Source organism: Chanodichthys erythropterus, chromosome 20, assembly GCF_024489055.1.
Source record: "Chanodichthys erythropterus isolate Z2021 chromosome 20, ASM2448905v1, whole genome shotgun sequence".
Classification (NCBI taxonomy): Eukaryota; Metazoa; Chordata; class Actinopteri; order Cypriniformes; family Xenocyprididae; genus Chanodichthys; species Chanodichthys erythropterus.
In genome coordinates this window covers 20,493,243-20,515,128 of record NC_090240.1, presented here as the reverse complement: position 1 = coordinate 20,515,128, position 21,886 = coordinate 20,493,243, and the positions used below count along the sequence as shown (strand labels likewise).

At 36.9% G+C, this 21,886-nt stretch overlaps 3 protein-coding genes across 4 annotated transcripts in view; all 3 read right to left on the bottom strand.

The window, feature by feature from the left end:
• Positions 1-1,338: 1,338 nt before the first annotated feature.
• On the bottom strand, positions 1,339-3,857 carry sst6 (somatostatin 6). The gene is made up of 3 exons (XM_067371220.1): positions 2,994-3,857; positions 2,485-2,663; positions 1,339-1,799 (listed from the first exon to the last, which is right to left on the bottom strand). Exons 2-3 carry the CDS (start codon positions 2,632-2,634, stop codon positions 1,599-1,601), a joined length of 351 nt encoding a protein of 116 aa, XP_067227321.1. The 5' UTR covers positions 2,635-2,663; positions 2,994-3,857; the 3' UTR covers positions 1,339-1,598.
• Positions 3,858-4,321: 464 nt separating this feature from the next.
• pgd (phosphogluconate dehydrogenase) lies at positions 4,322-11,902 on the bottom strand. The gene is made up of 13 exons (XM_067371219.1): positions 11,750-11,902; positions 11,352-11,427; positions 11,096-11,275; positions 10,943-11,008; positions 10,730-10,848; positions 10,452-10,521; positions 10,227-10,361; positions 9,818-10,007; positions 7,372-7,502; positions 7,053-7,186; positions 5,822-5,921; positions 4,903-5,025; positions 4,322-4,466 (listed from the first exon to the last, which is right to left on the bottom strand). Exons 1-13 carry the CDS (start codon positions 11,839-11,841, stop codon positions 4,347-4,349), a joined length of 1,536 nt encoding a protein of 511 aa, XP_067227320.1. The 5' UTR covers positions 11,842-11,902; the 3' UTR covers positions 4,322-4,346.
• A 2,321-nt stretch (positions 11,903-14,223) lies between these two features.
• kif1b (kinesin family member 1B) overlaps positions 14,224-21,886 on the bottom strand; it is an 83,316-nt gene continuing 75,653 nt past the window's right edge. For both annotated transcript variants that reach the window (XM_067371670.1, XM_067371671.1), the window contains 8 exons: positions 21,475-21,620; positions 21,117-21,359; positions 20,450-20,521; positions 20,259-20,359; positions 20,018-20,170; positions 19,666-19,858; positions 19,468-19,586; positions 14,224-17,120 (listed from right to left, as the gene is read on the bottom strand). In XM_067371670.1, coding sequence (XP_067227771.1) covers positions 17,078-17,120; positions 19,468-19,586; positions 19,666-19,858; positions 20,018-20,170; positions 20,259-20,359; positions 20,450-20,521; positions 21,117-21,359; positions 21,475-21,620 — 1,070 coding nt within the window. In that variant the 3' untranslated portion in view covers positions 14,224-17,077. The remainder of the gene's footprint in view (positions 17,121-19,467; positions 19,587-19,665; positions 19,859-20,017; positions 20,171-20,258; positions 20,360-20,449; positions 20,522-21,116; positions 21,360-21,474; positions 21,621-21,886) is intronic.

Genomic DNA, 21,886 nt, shown 5'->3' with positions numbered 1-21,886 from the left:
ACTAAAATAGCATGCAGTTGACCCAGTGTCTGTTACTATAGCAACAGTAGGGTCATGAGCGTTGATTAAGCAAGTTGGTTTAAAAGCGATAATATTTCTCGATAAGTCTGATGTGATATCAGACTCAATATGAAACGTGTTTTTATTTTTTTATTTTTTTTACTTGTATTGTAAGTATCCTATTTTTAAACTAATGAGGCAAAGCTATTTTTGAATAATCGAGCGTTACAAATGCTGTCGATGATGTTAACTGAAGCCACATGTCCTGTCTAATATTACAGTTTGCTTTTGATACATATGTATAAAATACTACATACCTGTCAGATGATTTCATTGTCAGTTAGGTTTTAAAGGGTTAGTTCACCCAAAAATTAAAATAATGTCATTAATTACTCACCCTTCTGTCGTTTCACACCCGTAAGACCTTCGTTCATCTTCGAAACACAAATTAAGATATTTTTGATTAAATCCGATGGCTCAGTGAGGCCTGCATTCACAGCAATGACATTTCCTCTCTCAAGATCCATTAAGGTACTGAAAACATATTTAAAACAGTTCATACGAGTTCAGTAGTTTTACCTTAATATTATAAAGCGACGAGAATATTTTTGTGCGCAAAAAAACAAAATAACGACTTTTAAACAATATAGCCAATTTCAAAACACTGCTTCAGAGCTTTATGAATCGAATCAGTGACTCGGAGTGCCAAAGTCACGTGATTTCAGCAGTTTAGCCGTTAGGAGATCCGAGTCACTGATTCGATTCATAAAGCTCTGAAGCAGTGTTTTGAAATCTGCCCATCACTATATTGTTAAAATATCGTTATTTTGTTTTTTGGCGCACAAAAAAATATTCTCGTCGCTTTATAATATTAACGTAGAACTACTGAACTCGCATGAACTGATTTAAATATGTTTTTAGTACCTTTATGGATCTTGAGAGAGGAAATGGCATTGCTTTGAATGCAGGCCTCACTGAGTCATCGGATTTCAACAAAAATATCTTCATTTGTGTTCCTTACGGGTGTGAAACGACATGAGGGTGAGTAATAAATTGCATTATTTTTTATTTTTGGGTGAACTTAACCTTTAATTGTGATTGGGTTACCAGAACAATAGGCCACATCTACTTACAAGACGTTTCCTTAAGTTTACATTAGGTGGTGCCAAAACTACACACTAAGTTACATATGACTACACTTCAGTTCACACTGCCGGTTGTTTGATTTTCTTAAACCAAGCTATAATGACGTACCATAACAATATTAGTGATGATACTGAAGGTATTTTAAAGTTATATGACTGACATGAAGAGATTTGTAGAACTTTTATTACATGTTTCTTTAGGCTTGGATGTCAAACAGTATAAAGTGTACATGCAAAAGACCATTATTAGAAGATTTCTATTAATTCAAACAATAAGCTGTTTCACACTGTAAATGCATATCTCAGTAAATCATTCTTTCAAAATTATTCAGACATAAAATATAATACAGGAACAGCAGAAGTCAATACAATGTTTATTAGTGTACTGGCAAACTGTAAAGGCAGGACTGTAGATTTCAACAGACTTATCAGTGTCTGTTCTGTTTTCCAGTTTTAACATGAGGAAAAGGACTTCCAGAAGAAGAGCTTGCATGGAGATTTATCTTTAGGGGTTGGCTGTACAACAGAATTCTCTCCCAGTGTGCCATTCAGAAAATCAGGGTCAAGATCAGCTAGTTCTTTACTAGTGAGGTTCAGCTCTGCCATATCGGTCATCATCTTCTTCAACAAGTCCTTTTGGTCTTTGGTAAGTATCTAGAAAATAAGAGACATTTCTGTGGGCTTGAGTATGTGAATCAGACCACTTCTATTGATTTTTACAGCATTAACCATATTACAACACTGCAGTACAGTTATTTTTAGCCGATGATATAGATCTTAGGAAATACTAACAAATATGACCACATGTATGTGATTTACCCCCAAAAATACCACAGGCGAACAGGGTAACAAATAGATGATTAATCACAGTTTATATAAAGAAATGTTGTTTAAATATGCAAATGAGGCATTATCTAATTAAATATGCACTGATTTGCATACATTTCAGGTTCAAATTTCTTGTTTCAATTTGTTGCCATATTAGAGTTAAAGGTTTTAACAGAGAGGATTTTCGAATATTTCTTTTTTAAGTCTATAAATCAGAAAATACTGTCAGCAGCCAGGAAAAAAAAAACTGTTTTAGGATTAAACTGTTTTACAAATCAGGCAAATGAAATATGAACAAACCCCTCTGGATATAAAAATCCAGATATTAAAAAATAATAATAATAATGAAAATTTGGCCTAAGTGCGTGCTACTGAAATGGAGATTTCTGGCTCAGTGCTTGAGAAAAAAAAAGGCCATTAAAAATATGCATTGTAATTGAACAGATACAATACAGATACAAATGCAACAATAGTTTAGCCTGTAGTGTCTTGCCTAAAATTAGAGACTCACCTCATTGGCTTGTGATAGTTTGTCTGGTACAGGTAACGCCTCACCATTCCAGACCACAAGGACCAGAGGAAACAGGCTCAGCAGCATCCGCATAATGAACATGCTTCTCTCGACCGCTGAGCGATTGTCCCATCCAGCTCCCATTGTCATGTTTTACAGAGGTACCCTCACAAACAATACTGATACAGTACAGGATAGGAAAGCAATCAGGAAATTACCTCATTTAGTGATATCTATATTAGGTTATTATTAATTTTAAAGGGCAAATTAGCATGTTTTAAGTAAACTAATAATTGGACTATTTTATCTCATCTTTATCTTATTGTGGGGACAGCATCGTGCACATTTTTAAGGGTAAATTGTACAAATATCCTCATCAAATGTAATTTATTCCATTAATTCCTGTATGACATTTATATTTCAACAAATACAATCTCCACATGCTTTAAAAGTCACCTTAACATAACCGTAATCATGCATAAAGATGAATCATGCTTGGTTATACATACATCAGCTCTTAAAGGAAGTGTTGATCTTTGGTATTAGTCTGTTCAAACTGCAGCATCTCGTGTTTGTGTCGGACTTCAACCGTAGTCTGACTCCTCCCCACTGCTGATGCATAATTAATCAGGAGACGGATCAAAAGATGGTGTCCACTTCCTGTCCTGGCTCTCCATGTGCTGAATCACCTCATTTACCATGATGAGTCAGCATAATTTGCCTGCGATTTATTCGTTCTGTCATTCTTGTAGCATTTTAAACAAGATATTAAGATGTTTTTTTTAGGTTGCACATTTCTTTGTAGAGTAGAGCTGTATTACAAGCTTTCTCAATAGCTGGGCTACTTGAAAAACATCACATAGGAGAGAGGTCATTGTCACACATATATGATAGGCACTATAATGCTACACTGTTCAGCTCTTTGATCTTTAAACCTGTTGAAGGTGAATTGGGAGGTTAAGTGTGACAACCAGGAGGACATCTTATTTTTACAGTCTTTATTTCCCCATTTATGAAAATGTCTTTGTTTGATTCAACAATAAAGAACTTATATATATATATATGCTTTCTGATATGTAAGTTTTATATATCTTGGTTTTAATGTTAAAAATCACAAATGCAACTTGCTCCTCTCAGGATAGTGTCCTGTCAAGACCTTTCAATATATTTACAAATGACTAAATATGACAACATAAAACATATATAAGAAAAATATTAGATACAATGTGAGACCATTTTACACTGTGGAATTTATAAATATTAATTTCAGCTGTCTGTTAGCAGGCAAAAACTTTGTCGGTTGTGTATATTATATGTGGGTTGTTCTCAGTCACTCAGATGAGTTCATTATTAATGTTAACAAATTCATTAATGCAAAAAATCATTCCTGCCCTCTCCTGGTGATAAATTAGAAGTACATACAAACAAACAAGTTACATATCTAGTATTTTCTGTTAAAAATAGTAAGAGTTAATCCTGTTTGCAGTAGACAGCATGTGAGTAAAGAAGACAAAAGCTAATTAAAAAGGGATTGAAATCTTTATTTAGCCTAATGCAGTGCAATAGTTACCCATAATCCAGGGTTAACGCTGTGAACTCTGGGGGCAAAGTATGACTGGTCTACAGCAGAAAGAATCTCAGAAACAACTTTACTCAAAATGTTGTTTGTGACAGTGCACCTTAAAACAACAAAAAAGGAGCTTACAAATAGTGTATAGACTGATTTAGTATAAATAGAGATGTGTATTTGAACATATTTGAACTCTACTGTGGGCTGAACGTCAGCTCTTCAGAAGGAATGTGATCAGCTGCTCTGGTCCTTCATCAAGAGGGGATGATGTTCTTTAACACGACTCTTCATTTTAGGCGTTATAGGATGATGACGACACTTTTCCTCCATGTCCTGTCCAGTTAGTGTGGATGAACTTCCCAGGGTTTGATAGCAGCTCATACGTATGAGCACCGAAGTAGTCCCTCTGTGCCTGAATTAGTGAAACAGTGTTAGAGGTAATATTAGCTCATCCATTGATAAATACAGAGAGAACAAATGCTTAAGCATTAAATTAAAGAGAGACTCATAAAAATTCATAGTCTAATGCAAGACTAGAAAAAATAAATAAATAAATAAATAAATAAATAAATAAATAAATAAATAAAATATATATATATATATATATATATATATATATATATATATATATATATATATATATATATATATATATATATATATATATTAATTTTATTTAAAAAGCAAATTGTATTTTCATTTTTAAAAATCAAACAAATAAATAATTAACCCTTTCATATGAATACTAAGGCTTCAAATGGCTGTTCCCATAAGTGTCCATGAGTAATCCCTGTGATCTCCCATATGGCTGGTTAGAGAGAGGGGGTTTATGTATTGAAGAGGTTTACCTGCAGCAGGTTTGCTGGGAGCATGTCGTGCCTGTAACCGTCGTAGAAGGACAGGGCGGTGGTGAAACACGGCATGGGGATCCCCTGCTGCACACCTGTACTAACTACCCGACGCCAAGAGTCCTGCAAAACACAAGCCATGTTTATATACTAAATAAATCACATTCTACATGTATTAACGTATTCGTTTTCAAGATAAACCAGGATTCCTAAACATTTACCATTTCAAATTGCATACTTTTCCAGAGTTTTAACCGTATTTAACATCTGATAAATGGTTGCATTCTGAATATGTATGCTATTATGTTGACAAATAATTGCAGGAATATTGTAGCCGAGTACTGTAACTCAAACAAACCAAGTAGCACCAAAGCCAGACAAGTTCAAGTGTAGCATTTTATTAAAACTATGCTAAACTACAGGATTACATTTGATTGGCTTTTACACTTTCGCTAAAATAGTTTAAAATATTCTAAAATATTATTATAAGTTTTAAAATAATATAATCACTGAATACATTAATTTAGAATATATTATTTTCAAAAGAATGGCAGGATCTGCTATCTAGTATAATGTTTGCTATACTATATATTTACTGATTATTTCATACTGCATAGAGACCCTGGTAAACACACACACACACACACACACACACAAAAAACAGTTTGTATTTGGCTTCGCTGTAGTAATTGCATGCAGTATTAAAATGAACACACTTTACTTTGGACTGTGTTCATGGTGTATATATTTGGAAGGCACTAAGTGAACAGTTTTTGCACATTATTTTTTAGGGGCACTTTACATATACATTAATGTAAACTGTCTGGCTTATGGCAGCTATTAGTGCCACTGATTTCTCTTCTATCCCTTTAGTGGAAATATTACAGGAAATGGAGCAATGCATGGTCACTTCCTGTACCTGACAGTCCTGAACAGCCTTACTGAAGAAGTTATCCAGCAGTAAATTCTGCAGCTCTGAGTTCCGGTCAAACGCTTCCTTGATTTTTCCCAAGAAAACACTGCGAATGTAAGATTCATAACCATTATTCACAGCTAATCTATAGTCATGATATTGTAAAAGCAAACAGTTTCCTCATTTCGGTGCATGTGGGATTTTTACATGAAACATTATCACCACTTCCTTGTGTTTACAGAGTTGCAACATTCACAGGGTGAAGAAAAGATGAAGTTCCATATGATTTCATTGTTGAGTATTTCATCAGACGAAACCAGTGTTGGTGGGTAACGCATTACTTGAGTTGCGTAATCCGATTACTTTTTTTCAAGTAACTAATAAAGCAAAATAATTATTTTTCCAATTTCCAACAAAATATCCAAGTTACTTTTTCAAATAAGTAATGCAAGTTACTTTGTTTTCACATTTATTGACCAACAGCTCTCCTGTCGTCAAGTTGAGAGAAATAGGGTAATTGCAGAAGCGTTGTGTGAACATGGTTTTAGATTGTAGTTCTAGACTAAATGTGAACATGCATTTACTCATCTCACTTGCACGAAAACATTTATTATTCCTCAAAATGAATAAAAACAGTGAAATTCAATCTCAGAATTTTATGCAAACCTGTAATAATTAAATATATTAAATTACACAAATATACTTTAATCTCACTTTATCAACCTTCAATGATCCAATTCAACCATATACTAATAAGCAAAAATTATTTTAGATTACATTTAAAAATAGGAACTTCCTTCCTCTGTATCCCATTCTTCTGCAATCCAGAATGGGGGCACAGCTGAAAGGTTTGTTTGAGCTGCGCCCTTTACTGTACAGTCGTAATTATATACATTTCCTTCAGCTTGAGGCTTAATTAATTTCATTTTTGGTGTGAAAGAACCTTTACATTTGACAACAATAGAACTTTTTTGTTGTTATTAAAAACAAACAAACAAGCAAGCCCAGACCAGATGAGAAAAAGTAACGCAAAAGTAACGTAATGCATTACGTTTCATAAAAAGTAATGCAATTAGTTGCTTTTTTTTTTTTAGGGAGTAACGCAATATTGTAATGCATTCATTTTAAAAGTAACTTTCCCCAACACTGGATGTAACCACCTTTCTTGATAAGCAAACTGAATATAGCATATATTCTTATGATTTTTTAAAAATCATTTTAAGCAAAGCCTGCTCACCTGCGGATGATGCATCCGCCTCTCCACATCAAGGCAATAGCGCCGTAGTTAAGAGACCAGCCAAACTCTACTGCAGCCTGTCGCAGCAGCATGAAGCCTTGAGCATACGAAATGATCTTTGAGGCGTACAAAGCCTGAAAAAGAAACAACAATAAATATCCATCAAATTAAAACAACCCTCCACTAAAAACACATTATAATAACTATATTACAAAAAAAGTGCTAAACATTAACTTACGTGCATTTAAATATGAATATGAATACATAAACTTATGCATGGATATAAATAATACATATTTTATAACTAATTCTAACCCACCTTTCTAATATCTTCAAGAAACTGTGTCTTGTCTCCATTGAACTTGACACCCTGGGGGCCGGAGAGGCTCTTGCTGGCCTGAACCCTCTCATCCTTCAGAGAGGACAGACATCTGGCAAAGACAGCTTCCCCTGTGAGTGAAAGACACCACACACACACAATCAGCTCCAGTTACAGACTGCATCTCTGCTCGCAAAATTCAATTATAATCACCACTAGACCATATCAGAGACACAAAAACATTGTAGGTTGTGTATATTATATGTCTATATAAATATATAATATACATTTTTAAAATAAATGGCCAGGATATTTCTTTTTCAGGTAAGGCTCACTTATGACTATATAGGATAGACTATCCATTTATATAGAGCAGTTCTAATAAGCCATTATTCACGGTGCCTTCAGGATACACCAGTCACAATGTGTGACTGACTTCATACAGTATCTGGTACCAGGTGCTGGCACTGTTGACACTGGTAACGCAATTCTCAATGGTGTACCGAGTACGATTGGCAGATCTTACCACATCTACAAACACAAGAGACTGGAAGCAAAAGCCTAAACTCAGCATGACTTTGTATTTTATTATCACCCAACCCAAAGCCAACAAGTGTGGGAAGAGGTGAGTGGAGGAAGGGAAAAAAAAATAAAAAAATCAAGTGGTAAACAGCCAGTCATGGTGAGTCAGCTCTGGAATGCAGCCTATTGAGAGAAGAGATCCCTTCTCTACAAGCATACAAATCATATCTACTCTCTCACGCTTCAGGGCTGCACAAACAGCCTTTTGTTGGCCACACACATCCATTTACCTGACACTAAATATACAAGCCTACAAAAATCTAACAAGTTGATTTGATTCTACAAGTCAGGTCAAGTTGATTTGTATTGTACTTTTCACAATACATAACCCTTCAAAACAGCTTTAACGCATCAACATTGACAATTATAGTTCAAATGTTTTTTTTCCCCCCCATTTATTGCTCAATCATATAGTAACATCATGTTTCAAGCTTACAAACTATCAAACCACCACAGATCTCCATGAGGTTTATTATTATTTGCAATTTATTTGTTATTTTTTTTATTGCATTATGTTTTTCTCTTTAGTTCGCAAGAAGTTGGAAGTTATGCAGCTGACTCCATACATATATAACTGAAAAGTTCATTTGTTAATTTGTTTTTGTATGTAATTATCATGGTGAACAAGGAGTTGCAGGAGTCGAAATTATAAATCCTCGATCACTTTTAGTCAGCTTTGACGAACCTCCCCTCAGCTAGTGATTAGAAGCCTTGTCACCTGACCTGAATACTGTGCGCTGATTCGCTAAAACGGAATTATCGGGTTGTGTTCACAAACAGCAAGGGTGCTCGTTGGTTTCTGCTGTAAAACGTGAACTCGCGATGCCTTGACACAATGGACTGCTTTTGTGACCAAACGGATTTAGGGTTCAGAACGTGCTATATGTGAAGAATAATGCATGGCAGTCAGTTCTTTTTTTTTTTTTAAACTTGGTGTTTATCGGTTTTTGTAAATGAACTCCTCAAATAATGTTACACTTTTTCTGGAAAATGATGGCATATGATACAAAATATTTGCTGTGGGAAACATTTGCCTATTTGATATGTTGTTTTCAACACATTATTATGGATATAAACCTGCTCACCTTTGTGTAAAACTGTTTTGAAACAATGTGCACTATTAAATGTGCTGCTAGAATAAATGAGACTTTATTATTATTATAAATCATTCTGCTAATTCAAAATATATTAGCCTGCTAGATAAACAAATGATCAAGTTACATTTGATAAATGTTACAGTGGCAATGCACACTGGTACACTTATTGTTGATCCCTGCACCAAAAGCCACAGCACAGGAGAGAACAGAAAATCCCACTTATGTCACATCAGCTGAAGAGGTGAACCTCAAAGCTGCTTATTGGAGACGCTTCATTCAACATGTTCTTGTAAGGCCAAGTGACTCTCTCTAAATAATAAGAGAAACACACCCATACCTGGGAAATTACGCAAGACCAACCAAAGTCCCTTTAAGACAAGTCATTTCATTCGGCAGCCATCTTTGAAAGCCCTCTCGGGCATGCAAGTGCACCTCCTATCTCTTTGAATGGGGAAACAACAAATTCTCCAAAGCTGTTTGCCAAGCTTTTGATTAAATTTCTAAACGCTCGAATCATGACAAAAAAAAAAAATCTATTTTTAAAGCTGGATCAAGCTAATGCGCATGCGCAGACCTAAATGCGCATCTCTTGTGCCTCATTTCGAAGGCAAGAGTCTGACTGTTTCTATAGAAACCGGAGCTTCTAACGCAGTGACTTTACCAGTCATTATTTAGTAGGCGGGACTTATTCCGCCATATTGCGAGTTGCACTTTCTCCCATTCAAAACAATACGAGTGACACGTCTTGTGTTATTCTATAGTCTTACCGATCAATGTGACAGGTGTGCCGTATTCCAAAGCGGAGATGGCCGTCCATTTCCCAGTGCCTTTCTGCCCGGCGCTGTCTCTGATTTTGGGCAGCAGGTGAGTGCCATCTGCGTCCTTAAATTTCAGGATGTTGGCAGTGATTTCAATGAGGAAAGAGTCCAGCTCTGTCTTATTCCACTGATCGAAGGCCTGATAGGCAAACAAGACAGAAATTTAGTCTTAAGAGGAAGTGGACCATAACAGTCCTTCAGAAGGAACAGGGTGGAGGTGTATTTCAAAATACAAATGAAACAAGGAAGGTGGAAATGGAGAAGAGACAATACAGAGGGGATTTAAAGAATTACATCATCAGGCACTATTCATCTACATTACAAAAAGAATAGTAATTAAAGGAGTTTGATATCTAACCTGAGCCATTTCGTCATGGTCCATACACAACACATCCTTCATCAGATGATAAGCCTCACAGATCAGCTGCATATCACCGTATTCAATTCCATTATGGACCATCTTAACAAAGTGACCTGCTCCTTCATCTCCAACCTACAGGAATATCAGAAGAAAGAGAATTTGGAAAAAGTGCATTCACAGCCTATTTAAATGCATACACATCTAATAATAACTAGTACTCACCCAGTCGCAGCACGGCTCTCCTGTGCCCACCTTGGCGGCAATGCTCTGAAAAATCTCTTTTATGTGTGGCCTGAAGGAGTAAAATAAAAACTAGATTCCATAAATGTCAACCAGTACATATACAATACTATTATGTACTCATTTTAAATTGTAATAATATTTCACAATATTACTGTATTTTTGGTGAGCATAAGAGACCGACCCCAAACTTTTCAATGGTAGTGTAGATACTATTATGATCACGATTATTATTATCTTTAATGCATGCTTGTCCTCACCAAGCATCCTTATGTCCTCCAGGCATCAGTGAAGGTCCATAACGCGCCCCTTCTTCTCCTCCACTCACTCCACTTCCCACAAACAGAAGATTCTTCTCCTTCAAGCTCTTACAACGCCTCTGTATGTGTTGAGCATGAACATTTAGATCAAATACCGCATCACCTCATATAAATCACACTCTTATTGGTCTCGTTTTGGATTGGCAAACTCACCGTTGTATCTCTGTACTCTGAATTACCACCATCAATAATGATGTCACCAGGTTCAAGAAGAGGAACCTACAAGATACGGAAAAAAGTGTGTTACTTGATCACTTTGGCAGGGTTACAAAGCAAACTAGGACTGTTGATTCATGGTGACTTTACCAGTTTATCAATGAAGTCATCAACAGCCTGTCCAGCCTTTACGAGGAGGATGATGCGACGAGGTTTTTTGAGTTTAGACACCATGTCTTCAAGGGACTCGGCCCCGATCACCTTAGTGCCTTTGGCTTCATTGTTTAAAAAGTCATGAACCTTGGAGACGGTCCTGTTGAACGCACAGACCTGAGGAATGACAATAGTTATAACATCTTAAAAATGAAGGGAAGGTTGTGCAAGAAAATGGAGAAATGTAACTTACCACAAATCCATGGTCATTCATGTTCAGGACCAGATTCTGACCCATCACAGCCAGACCAATGAGAGCAATATCCGCTCTGTGGAGTCAATAATATAGGGATTATGAGAAGAAGAAAAATTATTAAAGTGCAAACTTATTTAAATGAGTCATTATAACAAATGTCAATCTGGCTAGATGACCATAGAGGAAATTTGAACATTAAGTCGGTGTCTGAACCGAAAAAAAGTGCTTAATAGTAAGTACGTTAGACAGATCAGTATAGAAAGAATTAATGCTGATAATGTGCAATAACTTACACTAAACACATTATAGCACACTTAACGTAATTATAATATAAACAAGCAAAGGAAATTCCATATCATACTACTAATCGTTTTAAACGTAAAATTCATACTTACTGAGCCATGGTTGAAGGTTGGTTTCGTCTTAAAATGACACTTTCTATCTGGGTTTTCACTACTGCAGCACCGTCTCTGATGAACTTCCTCATTCACGGCCTGAGCAGCAGCACTACACCAACTCCCAATGAACACGCCTGACAGATGACAGTGGCCGTGGCGTCATCCGTACCTCCCTCTGTGATTGGCGGAAGCTCTCTGAGCAGAGATTGGAGGCTGTTCATTGGCTGTCTGGTTCTGTCCCTCCCCCTTCTGTTCTCCGCCCACTATGTCAGAAGAATCTGTCACGAGCATTTGGCATTGAAGTAAATGGAGAAATCGATTTTCCATGAACTCTGAGACTGACGAGAGACTTTAGGAGGCAGTTGCGTCACTGTAGTGATGTGTGTAACATCATGTATGGAATTTCGTCAAATTGATTAATTATTAAATAGATTACTTAATTTAGAGATAACGACTTTTGAAATGCGAAAGTTAAATTGTGAAAGTAGCTAAATGAAATAATTGTAAGCCTACTTTTTTAAAGGGTTAGTTCACCTAAAAATGAAAATAATTTCATTAATTACTCACCCTCATGTCGTTCCACACCCGTAAGACATTTGTTCATCTTCTGAACATAAAAAATATTCTTTTTTTTATGAAATCCAAGTTTTTTTTTTATCTCCCATAGAAAGCAACGTAATTACCACATATAAGGACCAGAAAAGTAGTGACATTGCTAAAAAATAATCAACGTGACCACAGTGGTTCAACCTTGATGTTATGAAGCGATGAGAATACTTTTTGTGTGCAAAAACACGGCTCCTGTGTGCTTTTCTCCTTTTATATAAATTGTCATATTAACAATGTTCACTTTAATTTTAAGAAAAATATAAAAATGTAAAAAAATATTACGTACCATACAACCTAACACCACATTTTTTGTTTTGATGTGCTCGACTCATTGGTTATTTGTTAGATGCTTTTATCAGTTGTTTAATAAAACAAGCTTTTTTGCACATTAAAGGGCTCACCCAAAAATGAAAATAATGTCATTTATTACTCACCCTCATGTCATTCCACACCCGTAAGACCTTTGCTCATCTTTGGAACGCAAATTAAGATATTTTTGTTGAAATCCAATGGCTCAGTGAGGCCTTCATAGGGAGCAATGTCATTTCCTCTCTCAAGATCCATTAATGTACTAAAAACATATTTAAATCAGTTCATGTGAGTACAGTGGTTCCATATTAATTTTATAAAGTGACGAGAATATTTTTGGTGTGCAAAAAAAACAAAATAACGACTTATTTAGTGATGACCGATTTCAAAACACTGCTTCATGAAGCATCGCAGCATAAATTAATCAGCGTATCAAATCATGATTCGGATCGCGTGTCAAAATGCCAACGGCTGAAATCACGTGACTTTGGCGCTCCGAACCACTGATTCATCTGTGCTCCGAAGCTTCCTGAAGCAGTGTTTTGAAATCGGCCAGTCTAAAATATTCTCATCGCTTTATAATATTAATATTGAACCACTGTACTCACATAAACTGATTTAAATATGTTTTTAGTACCTTTATGGATCTTGAGAGAGGAAATGTCATTGCTGGCTATGGAGGCCTCACGGAGCAAACGGATTTCAACTAAAATATCTTAATTTGTGTTCTGAAGATTAACGAAGGTCTTACGGGTGTGGAACGGCATGAGGGTAAGTAAAATATTTTTATTTTTGGGTGAACTAACCCTTTAATATTATAAAGCGACAAGAATATTTTCTGTGCATCAAAAAAAAAACAAAATTTTTAACCTTTTAACAATATCTAGTAATGGCCGATTTCAAAACACTGCTTAATGAAGCTTCGGAGCGTTATGAATCGAATTAGTGGTTCGGAGCACAAAATTCATGTGATTTCAGCAGTTTCATATGCGATTCGAATCACTAATTCAACACAAAAGATTTGTAACGCTCTGAAGCAGTGTTTTGAAATTGGCCATCACTAGATATTGTTAAGAAATAGTTATTTTGTTTTTTTGGTTCACAAAAAGTGTTCTTATTGCTTTATAATATTAATATTGAACCACTGTACTCACATGAACTGATTTAAATGTTTTTAGTACATTAATGGATCTTGAGAGAGGAATGTCATTGCTGGCGATGCAGGCCTCACTGAGCCATTGGATTTCAACAAAAATACCTTAATTTGTGTTCTGAAGATTAACAAAGGACTTACGATTGTAGGGTGACATGAGGGTGAGTATTAAATGACATTATTTTCATTTTGGGGTGAACTAACCCTTTAAGACAAAATAGCCCATCTGACCAGCAATTTCCATTTAAGAATTAGAAATCTAATGTTCAATACATGAGAAATGTGACTTTAACTATATAATGGTTTTTAAAAGATACAGTGCTAATGCAGAAAATATAAAAACTAAATATTTAATGCAAGTATTGTGGAAAGATAGACACAAAACAAGATCCATTCTTTGTCTAATGCACTGGTTGTAATTTTATTTTTTACCTCATTCACTAAACAGGTCAATGGTGCAAGATTACCATACACAGAATTAAGATATATGCATTACACGTCTAGGCTATACAGCGAATGGATTATAATTATTACAAATACAGGAGACATATTTACATTTTAATCCAAGTTCCATACAACATGAAATATTTACAAAATAAGTATGAAAATGAAGCCAATCTGACAAATAATGTACAGTGTTAATGCCACGGCTGAACTGTTTTCTGTTGTTTCATCACAATGAGAGGGAATGATGTTCATCTGGAAACATTAGGCCTCTGATAGGGGTGATACAGTAAAGCCAGTGTTGCTTCAAAGGCAGCATGGGAAAAACGCATGAGTGAGCACAAAAACAAAGAGGTGAATGCATCAGGAAAAGCAAAACATGTCGTCGTATTTCTAGAAAATATATTCCCTGATGTTAGAAATGAAAATGAACAGGCCTCATCATAACTCTGCCCTCCATAACTAAATTAAATGTGAAAAAGTGCCCTTATAACATGGTCAAACTCCTATAATAAGCACAGCAACATGTCAGTCCCTAATTAAGATATTTTTCTTCTTTCATCAATAATTCATGCATTTTTAGTGAAACCCAAGGTACATTCAAAGTCCACTTCAATGAGTAAAACACCACAACCTAAAACCGTTTGGTTTCCATTCGAGAAAACAACAAAAACATAGTTCAAGCTTTATTTGTTCTGTTGTTAGTTGTATAAACACATTATGTGCAAAGAGCTGCAAACTAATATATACATTGCAAAACAATAAATACAGTTAATGAAATTCATTATGAATATTACATTAGTCAACCAAGCCACTCAACAAAGATGGTAAAAAAAAATGTCAAAAACCTTTGCTCTGGCAAATATTCATAACATCAGCTCATGTAATTATATAAAAGCTATCCTTCAGTGCTTATTACACACTCTAAATGCCAGATCTGAATATTCAATTGGAACATTTTCACAGATGCTGTAACAATCCAACGGCTCAGATGAGGCCTACAGGCTGGCCGACCCAAGGACTCGACTTGCCGAGCCATTTTCATGTGTTTCCTGTGAAAATGCGCTAAAGCAGCAAGAATATTGACTTCATAAGGAATGACAGTGATCAGCCTTCGTGTGACAATGAGTCCTGCTGGTTGTCCGACCAGAGGACTGTTATGTCGCCTGAAACTGAATCACTGCTAACTTCAGCACTTGTGCTTTGATTGCAAGTCAAACATACAGAGCAAAGATTTTCAAAACAAAAATAAAAAAAGCAGAACGCAAACCATCCCTTTTCTCGCACTGCAACTGCACACTGCACTGCAGTGAACTGCATAAAGGGCCCATTTCTACTGACAGTGATGAAACTGTTTTAGTGTCAAACTTGGTCTAAGTAAATGAGAACAGATGAATAAAAATGAGGAAAAGTGCCTTTCTTGCCTTTCGTCCAATAATGTAAAACACTGATCACATGTTAATAAAAATAAGTTAAGATAATCAGTAGAGATACATGGTCAATGTTCAATAATATTAAAAAGTGATGCTTAATTCTCAAGAAGAAAAAAGCCTGGTTTAACGATCCTGCCGACTTGAGAGTTCTCTGGAAACAGCGAAAAATAATTGAATCCATCATTTCAAAACCGTAACCATTTAAATCAGTATCTCACTCAAGCGTTTGGTCTTCAGAAGAGGCGAAACCATCAGAGCTTTCTTGCTAAAACAGCCCCGAAAATGGTGTTTTAGTAATACAATAAGGACAGAAACCCAAGAGTAGCGTTATGCACAGTAATCCTGAACGTTATGTACATATGGATTCATTCGGTCAGGTGTTCTGTGTCTAAGGTGATTCTTTTGCACCATTTTTTAGCCTAATCTACTGAGGAAATTGTTTAAATTGAGCAGAATACTCCTGTAGGCTACCGAAAGAGTGATATGTGAGAGATCATCACCATCTTTCCTTGGTATTATATGTCTTATGATTACATACAGTACTTTGTTAATGGTATGTTTTACGTCCTTGATATGTGGAATTAATCAAGCAAATACATTACGACAGGCTGGGCGAGTAAACGGCTGTATGTACATGGTCGACATCCCGACTATCGCGGCTTGCTTTGATTCGGCAAACCCATTAAGCCAATACTGCTGTAACATTCAGTTTAGGGGTCATTTTTTGTCTCGTTTAGAAAATTAAGCATCTTCAAGAAGTGCGTTGGTCCATCTAAAAATCTTTTTTTTTTCAGCAATATCTTGAGCAAAGCTATTTGTTTTTGTTTTGTATATCTTCTATCAGAGAAAGTTGATCATTAGTTAAATATGTAATATATTATAATATTAGATTTGTATTATTATTAATAATATTTCTTTTTTATTTAATGCCTTGTTTTTTTTTTAAAGCAAGCCAACTTTCTCCTGAGGGTCGTGGCTGTTGCCACATGGGTAAGATGTTCCTGGCAGACAACACTGTAAGAATGATCTTCACAGACGAAAGTAACTCAAGAGAAAGCAGAACCTGCTCTGAAGATTCGTGCACACACAAATAGACTATTACAACATGCTACTTGAAGGAGGTTCAGTTATGACAAAGAACAAAAACTGAAGACAGAATAAATCCAATCAATAACACAATAGAGAGGGGGTAGAGGAGAGAGTTGGTGTTCAGGAACTCAAAGTTCATTTGCTGGAGAGGAGAACAGAGCCACAGGTCTACATACAAGAGAAACTGTCAAGAACCACAAAGATTTAGAAGTGTTAACACACTTGGGTAGGTTGTAAAGGTAGACAGAGAGAAAAGAGCACTATCTCTGCATGTGTGTGCACGCTCGTTCAGTTCTTCATCAGGCCGGATCGTCTCCTCGCCAGCTTTGACCTGTAAAGAGAACATGGATAGAGTCAGGTGGACGACGCTAAATACAGGTGTACAACCTTTTGAGCTTGTCCACTTTTGACCACATTTTCAGAGGTGCTCGAAAACGCAGTTGACCAGATTGCTTTCATAGTATAGACCTAACGCGTCAACGTTATGGGAAGTGCGCTAGCCAGACGGGATTATTTAAACTTTTCTCGGCTGAAGATGAAAAACGCACCAAACACAATGTTCACTATGTTCAGCGCGGTCTTGCGGCTGTCAGAGCAGAAACGAAAGCTTCTCTCCATATGTTTTTCCTGATGTCTCCGGGCACATGCAGGCCTAACTTGAGCAAGCCTATTTTGTCCATTATAATGAAAGATCTGAAAAGACCCATACATTTACCCACCCATAGACCCTCCCCTCGAAGAAATCAGGACAGAAGTGGTCGAAAGTAGAAAAAAAGAGATGGATTAAAACACCAGGTGTAAACGGGTATGTTTTCTCATCTTAGTCGTGATCCGATCGACCAAAATGCATCTTAATACCAGGTGTGAACAGGGGCAAAAACGCATTCGACTGGATTGCTTTCACAGTGTAGACCAGCGGTGGCCAACCCGTCGATCGCGATCGAGTGGTCGATCTTTATCACTGTTCCAGTAGCTAGCGAAAATAACAGAAATATAAGTACAAAAATACATTACATTTCTCCAGTCTTTGTACTGTATTTTTGTACGTATTTTTATGTTTTTTTCTGGAGCTACTGGGACAGACAGATAGAGGTAAATAGCCCACATTATGTCTGAGTCTGTAAAACGGCTGTTAACAAGAGACCAGAGACGCTGAAGACGGACGAGAAAATTCTGTAGCAGGCAGAGCAGCTCACTGTTCACGATGCTCGAAATATAGGAAGAAAATATAAATATTGAATTGGCGGTGAAGGATTATGAATTCCTGTCTAAAAGGAGATCAGTCTTCAGGAAGATTTCGATGGCAATGGCATTTTATTTTCCTCTTACCTCTCTGAATAAAGTAGCTAATTATTAGCGCATTTCAGCTTTGTTTACAGCAGTAACCAAGGAAACGCTGTATCACTGCTGCTCCATAAGCGCCACCTGCTGTCAGAGAGTGAATCTGCGTCTCATTCAGCCTGCTGTTTTTGTTTCATGCTTTTTTGTGTGTGTAGCATTTATAATTTCACAAAGATAAAGTCAGACCGTTCTGTTTTTGCTTTAAATCTTGAAATTAAATCTAATTCAAATAAAAAAACAACCGCTCATGCAATGTGATAGCATCTTTGTTTGGATTGTGATTAAAAAGCAGTGGTTCCCTCTAATTTGAAATGGCTATGTATTTTTGTTTATTATAATAATATTAATAATAAATATCTGCAACCAGTATCAGAATCGGCCAATTTGCTTGTAAAAAAAAATAAATAAATAAAAAAAATCAGAATCTACATTGACCACAAAAAAAAAATACTAAATACTATCTTTTTCTATCAAGTAGATCTTGTCTTTCAAAAAGTTCGAGGTCAGGGATCTTAGGCTTAAAAAGGTTGGTGACCACTGGTGTAGACAGTCAACATGTTCAAACCACCACAAAAGCCCGCCTACTCTCCACCTACTGACATAACGCGCAAACATTATGGGAAGTGCGCTAACCAGGCGGGATTATTGAAACTTTGTCGGTTGAAGAGCGAAGTTTGGTTTGAAGACAAAAAATGTACCAAGCACAATGTTCTCTGGCCATTCCTGATTTCTAACACATGTTATGCGTGGTCTTGCGGATGTCAGAGCAGAAATGAAAGCAGCTGCTCTCTGTATGTTTTTCCGTTGTCTTCCATCACGTTCATATAAACTGAGTGAGCTTGTTTCATTCATTAAATCGAAAGATCTGGAAAAACCCATACATTTACCCAGCCATAGACACTTCCTTCGAAGAAATCAGGACAGAAGTGGTTGAAAGTGGACAAAAGAGAAAGATTAATATACCAGGTGTAAACAGGTATGTGTCTTTTCGTCTACTTGTGATCTGATCAACCAAATCGCATCTTAATACCAGGTGTAAACAGGGCCAAAAACACATTCGACTGGATTGCTTTCATAGTGTAGACGCTCATGTGGTCGAATGCATTCAAACAGCCACAAAAGACCTACTTTCGTCCATTAGATCAAAAGATCTGAAAAACCCCACCCACAGACCCTCCCCTCGAAGAAATCAGGACAGAAGTGGTCAAAAGTGGACAAAAGAGTTGTAAACGGGTATGTGTCTCCCTCATCTACTTGTGATCCAAAACGCATCTAGATTGGGTTAACTATAGGTATTTGTACAAAAAATGGTGTATAAAAACTTTTGGGATGTGTACCTTATCGTTCCTGCTAGGAGTGGGTTAAAGGCGTACAGCCAGTCATTCATGTCTTTGTCATTGTTGGCCTGGAGGAGGATCCCTCTGTGCTTGGTGCACACGGCGAACGTATTGGGTGTCTGCCACCAAAAAACAATAATTAAGCATTCAGATGACATATATCAACAGTTGGTTTCCACATACTGAATGAGGCTTTACCTTGAGCATGGCCTGCTGGTCTTCGCTGTACTCCACCTGGGCAGTGGATAAATTCAGCACTCCTCTCTCTACCGGGTCCTTGTCATTGTTGTAGATGAACACGTATGGCCGACGTACCACCACAAAGTGCTTCACCCAAGAGTTGGAGCGGGGCTCCATGAAGCTGAGGAACCCTTTCTTTGATACCACAGACCTTCATGAACACAGAAGGGCAAGTCAAACAACATCTCTGCTGCCTCACTTGAGGAAACATAACATGGCCTGAATGATGTAAGTGTACAAATTCATCTGGATCCTTGTGAGAATGGACTAAACACAAAATTAAACGTGTCAGGTATGTCAAAACTCTCACCCTGGTCTCATTTCCTCAATATCAGGCACAAGGTTGAGGAATTCATGTTTGCCGGCGCGGGCCAGGTAGGACGTTTCCAGAATGGGCACCATGGGGAAGTTCTCATAGTCTGAGCATGTGGGGCTGGTGGCACGAGAGTTAGCTTCAGGGGTCCTGGACAAGACAGATGTTTTTAGGATACTTCACTTTTAGAAGACTGTATTTGGAACTTATCGTTTGTGCTTTAACATCTGAACTGTACCGAGAGTCTGACAGAGAGGGGCAGGTGGAGGAGGGTGTGAGAGTGGCACTGCTGAAACTAGTGACGGATGGATCACGGCCCATAGGAGATATATCTGACAACTGAAAGAGACAGATAACAGTTCATTCAATCTGATATATTCCAGTTCATGCAAAACTGGTTGTTTTTTTTATTGTACAAGTCCAGGATACCTTGCAGTCACTGATGCTGTTGCACATCTGGTTGTATTCACTGTTGAAAGTGTGCGTCAGGAGACGGAGGCACTGCAAATGAATCGAAAGACATAAATACACAATCCTTATAATAGACATCCAATGTACACTTCCATTTAAATGATCTCAGTGAGAATGTTTTTAATAAATTAACAAACACGCATGCGTCGTGGTACTCTCGTGAATGTGCGTTGGAGATCAATATTTTGTAATAAAGTGGTAAATTATGTTTTTTAAGCGCAAACAAAACACTTGTGTCACTTCTTAAAATAGAAAATTCAGCTTTTATATATTTCATAAAGTTTTAAATATGCATATTTTTCTTTAAAAAAAAAAACATCGCTTTGCTTCAGAAGGCCTTTATTAACCCCCTGGAGTCGTATGGATTACTTTTATGATGGATGTATGTGGGCTTCCAAATACAGCGGCCTATTCACTACCATTATAAAGCTTGGAAGAGCTCTGATTGTGTTCATCTGAAAGAAGAAAGTCATAGACACTTAGGATGGCTTGAAGGTGAGTAAATCATGGGATAATTTTCATTTTTGGGTGAACTATCCCTTTAAGGATCTAGTAAAGAATCATATATCAAAATCACAACAAATATTATTACAGATAATAAAGTAACACTTGTAGGGTCTTTTACCTTAGTGGCCAGCTCCTTCTCGCGGTCTACCAAGCTCTCGATATCTGTAGAGTCATATCCGCTGCTCTCACTGGGCGTGATGGCGCTCTCATAGGTAGTGGAGGAGATCTGGGAGGAGATGCTGGTGGAGGTGCTGAGGGTGCCGCTGCTCAGACTCGGAGACAGAGAGTCGCTCAGGGATTTAGGAGGAGGAGTCTCACCCAGTTTCTCACGGAGCAGCAGCAGGTGACGCGTCTTCTCCACCTGACAAAGATAGAAATGGACATCAGGGTCTGGAGATCACAACTGCCTGTGGGATATTCTCATACAGATGAACACAGGCAGTGCTCAATCATGATCTTTCGCCTTCTACTCTCACCTCATGCAACTGCTCAAGTTTTTCCAGCTCCCACTGGTGCTCCAGGATCAGACTGTCTCCTCTGGGTCTCCAGCCTGCCAGGTTTTCCTCTCCACGCACATATGCCACAGATGTATCCAGAACCTTCCGCCTCCGCCGCTGCATACCTGAAAATGAACAATGAAATTGATTAATATAGCAGGCCTATTATATCAATTTGCAGAATTGTTAACATGGCACAAGCTAAATAGGAAAATCTTTTTGCTGAAAGATGAAATCATACATATATTTATTAATTATTTGTAATATATATTTATTAATATTATTTATTAACAATTTACAATATCATTAAAAAATGTGCGGTCGGTTAGATTTTTATAATGTTTCTGAAAAACTCTTTTCTGCTCACCAAGGCTGCATTTATTTGATAAAA